General features: G+C 39.1%; 1 protein-coding gene across 1 annotated transcript; it reads left to right on the top strand.

The window, feature by feature from the left end:
• Positions 1-2,931: 2,931 nt before the first annotated feature.
• LOC136219370 (uncharacterized) lies at positions 2,932-3,781 on the top strand. Its single transcript, XM_066006765.1, has 2 exons — positions 2,932-3,177; positions 3,376-3,781. The coding sequence occupies exons 1-2, from the start codon at positions 3,070-3,072 to the stop codon at positions 3,487-3,489; spliced, it is 222 nt and encodes a 73-aa protein (XP_065862837.1). The 5' UTR covers positions 2,932-3,069; the 3' UTR covers positions 3,490-3,781.
• The last annotated feature ends 238 nt before the right edge of the window (positions 3,782-4,019 follow it).

Here is a 4,019-nt window from a genome sequence, read left to right on the forward strand (position 1 = left end):
TCCCAGAGAAACTGTAAGAAAATTTACAAATTATGATTTCTTCCCTCGTGTTCTTAGACTCTTAGATTATTGGATCATGGTTTACTTTGTGACTGAAGTTTGATGCGCATAAGACATGAACCTAAAACATACACAGCCCGTCCAGGTTAGTCATATGACTGGGCTAGCTGATGCCGATGGTGATGCTCATATAGGGGGACATGCCAGTGGAGTGGAGACGTTTGAGCCTGATGCTCCTATGTTCGCTTCGGAGACGATGAGACTCTTAAAAGGTATGGAGAGACGGTATGAACAACACATTAATCAATTGGAGAGCCAGTATGAACAACACATTAATCAATTGGAGATAGGGTTAATTAACTGACATCAACATCTCTTGAATGAAGAGTATCCGTGATATTTTCTCAGCTCCTCCACCTCCACCTCTAGCCCCAAATGGTTTATCGTGCACCTTATAAATATAAACTGAAGTAGTTAGTTGAATTGCAGTAAGTTGAGTTGCACGGATCTATTCTATGGTCTTTTTCGAGTTTGATATAAATATAAAGTGAGTTCACATTCTAGTAGAATAGAAATTATTGTAGGAATTAATTAAAAGATATTTGAGAAAGAGCATGTAGTGTGCCAACACATCACACAAACCCCACCACTTCGACCCATATAATCAACCGAATAACAACCATCAAACTTCACTTTATTACGAATAAAATCAATTTTGGACTTACAAACTAAAGTTTCAAATAAGAAAAATACATTAGGCTTATGAACTCATATGAGCTCACATAAAACTGGAACTGCCTTGGCATGCCCTAGGCCCTAGCAATTCCAACTCATGTTCTCCGTTTTTTGGACAGACTCCTTAAAATGCTTATGTATAGTTGCCAACACAGTTCCCCAATCCCAGCAGCCGATTCTTACTACTTAATACCACGCACAATGGCTGGTATCAACTCATCGCTAGGACTGTCTACCTCCATATCCTTGCCTGTTACCGCAACATCTAGTTCAGAGATAACCTGATGTGGTTGTGTCTTCCCCTACGGCGTTTCCGCTCCTCCCCTACCTCTAGTCCATTTTCTGCCGAAACCACAAAAGATAAAGGACCCCCTTCTCATAAATATTGACCCCAAAGTTTCATGCAAGTTGTACCCAAAATGCTATGTCCCCCAGGCACCTTCGTACCAAGATTAATATTCTCTCCCCCCCACTGGCTGAATTGTTGAATCGCACTCAGACTCTAATTACCCTGTTCTTTCAACCATCTCTCCCCGCCTAGCATAATATGTCTCATGTTCGGGGCCCGCATAGACATATCTCATTGTCGTGTTTCATTCTCCGGTTGAGCAAAATAAATCTCACAGTGTTTGCCGATGTGACCTATTAGTCCACAAATAAAGCAAAAAGAAGGCAACCTTTCATACTGAAAAGTGCATGTGACCCACTCGCCCCTACCTTTCGAATCCTTTTCTCATGCTTCAAAGGGTGTTTGATATCAAGCTTATCGCTGATTCTCAGATATTGCTTATCCATCGACCATTTGTTTTTTGGGATCCCAAGCAATAAAAGTGCCAAAAAAATTGCCAAGAGTTGCGCCTACTGTTTCTGTAAAAAACAATGCATGCAGATGATGAACTTGCAACCAGATAAAAGTGAAGTGCAACGGAACCCAAGACGGAATCTCGTTGCGCATTAATTCATTGAGAACTAAAAGATTGTTGTCGAAGGTCCACGGCCCCCCATCCATCAACCAATGGAGATCGTGCTGGTGGTAGAAACAGAATAGCATTATATTACCGCCTAATTCAGTGATTGTAAGTCCCCGACCTAGTCGCAAGATGCTCGCCATCTAGTGTTTGAAGATAGTGAAGTTGAAATTCCGGCCGGTCATCAGCATCCCAACCAGACAATAATCGAAGGCTTCGATTTCACCTTCGCCTCCTGTTTTAGTGAACTCGAATCCATCCTCCACTATTGCCAAATTCTCCATTTGTGTTTCCATGTTATTGAATCCTAGCCACCGCTCTCACAATGAGAGAAGAGAATCGCTCTCAATAGGAGCATAAACTTTTTAATTTATTCCTTTTTTTTAGAAAATATAAATATACCTCTTTTTTAAAGAAAAATATACCTTTTAATATGCAAAATAATAAAATTTTGTTTTCTATCATTTTCAATCTTAAATAAATTCTAATAGTGGTAGAATCACTATTTTACTTTACTGCTTAAAAAAGGGCGGCCCGGTGCACTACGCGTCCCCACTAAACGAAGGTCAGGAGAGGGGTTCCATCACAAGGGTGTATTGGGACAGACCTTCCGTTGCCAATTTTTTGTGACAAGAGGCCGCTCCTAAGATTCAAACCCGTGATCTCTCGGTCACACGGCAACAACGTTTACCGTTCCAAAAATTAGATATAATCCATATATGGATTGTGATTAAAAAAAAAAAATCTCAGGTAAGATTCATGTTTATGGGTGTTATTGGAATTAAAATTATTTCATGTACCAATCCAAATTATTCTAAACTGAAAAGGTTAAAAACAAAAAATTTTAGGGGTACATCTGCATTAAAATATTCCAACATATGAAGGCTATAATCTTTTTATTTAATTAATTAATCTGGTGTAGCAGCAGACATCGTGGAACGGCATCGAGCTTAAGCAAAACGCACCATTTTCCAAAGGTGGCGTCAGTCAACCGTCTAGAAAGAAAATTCTTTTCCTCCAATCAAAGTAACCATTTTTCAATTCTCTACTCCCCAATTCATCCTAATTCCGTTGCATCTTCTTTCATCGCCCTAACTTCCTACTTCCCGACCTTGACCACACACGTGGCACCTCCCTATTATATCGATCGACCTGCGCTGGCCCAAAATCCTCCACATGGACCACGGACCTAAACTTAGAATTAAATCCCGTTAATTTCGGAAATCCCAGCGAAATATAAAACCCTCCCGAGGCCGAAAGCAACAGCAAGGACGCCACAACAAACGATAATTCCCATTGCAGCGGTGGTCGAGATCCGGCGTATCACGTCGGGTTTCGCCATTCTTTTCATCACTTTTCAAGAACAATGAAGGGAACCTGCACTCTCGTCGCTTCCATGCTCGCTGCTTCTACCGTCGCTTTGTCCTCCTCTCCAGGAGATCGCGCCGTGGCTTTTTATCCTTCCGCCATTGAGGTATTTCTTTCAACTTTTTGTTCTTATATTTATGAGGAATTGGATCGTAGCTCTGCAATATTGTTTTGAATGAGTTTCTGAATTTGTAGGACTTTTTTCAATTTTTTGTTAATGTTATAATTAGATCTTGTTTTGAACAGACTATTTTTTTGAAAATGAAAAACAAAAATTAATTTAAATTTTCAAATTTGGTTCTAGGGATCAGCATCAACAACGAGAAAACAAAGTGAGATATCTTCAGAAAAGGGGAAATTCTCGCCGAGATTTGATGGATTGAGGTTCATAGAGACTCTGATTACAGCTCACAGATAACTTGATTGGAGAGCTAAGCTAATTCTAATGTTGTGTGATTGTGTTGTTGAGGCAAAACCCCATTGGTTTGAGATGTGATTAAAGAGCGTTATTTGTTGATTATGTTGTTGAATTGTGAAATCTTCTTCGTAGCTTTGGTAATTTGCTATTTGGTGGGTTTGAAACCATAAAATCCAAAGCATGAGGGTCAGTTTTTTTTGTCAATGTCCTCCTGGTGTTTTGGAAGTTTATTGGCTTCTTCGTATGTTACATCCTTTTAACATTATAATTCAATTTCATTCTATTATTATAATACTGCTACTTGCCTTATTTATGAGTTGGTGACAGAGGAATCTATGCATATCCACTGTTTGTGAGCTGATGTTTAAGAGGGGAATTAGGCCTGTTTGATTTACCTGCTTAGGATTTGTTGTTTTCTGGTTGGAAAAATTGCTTTCATAAAATGTTTCGTTTTATTATAAAAGATAAACAGTAACATTTAAAACTCTCCATTTTAAATTGAAAATGCAAACATGATGAGAAAATGCAGT

This window comes from Euphorbia lathyris, chromosome 1 (assembly GCF_963576675.1).
Source record: "Euphorbia lathyris chromosome 1, ddEupLath1.1, whole genome shotgun sequence".
Lineage (NCBI taxonomy): Eukaryota > Viridiplantae > Streptophyta > Magnoliopsida > Malpighiales > Euphorbiaceae > Euphorbia > Euphorbia lathyris.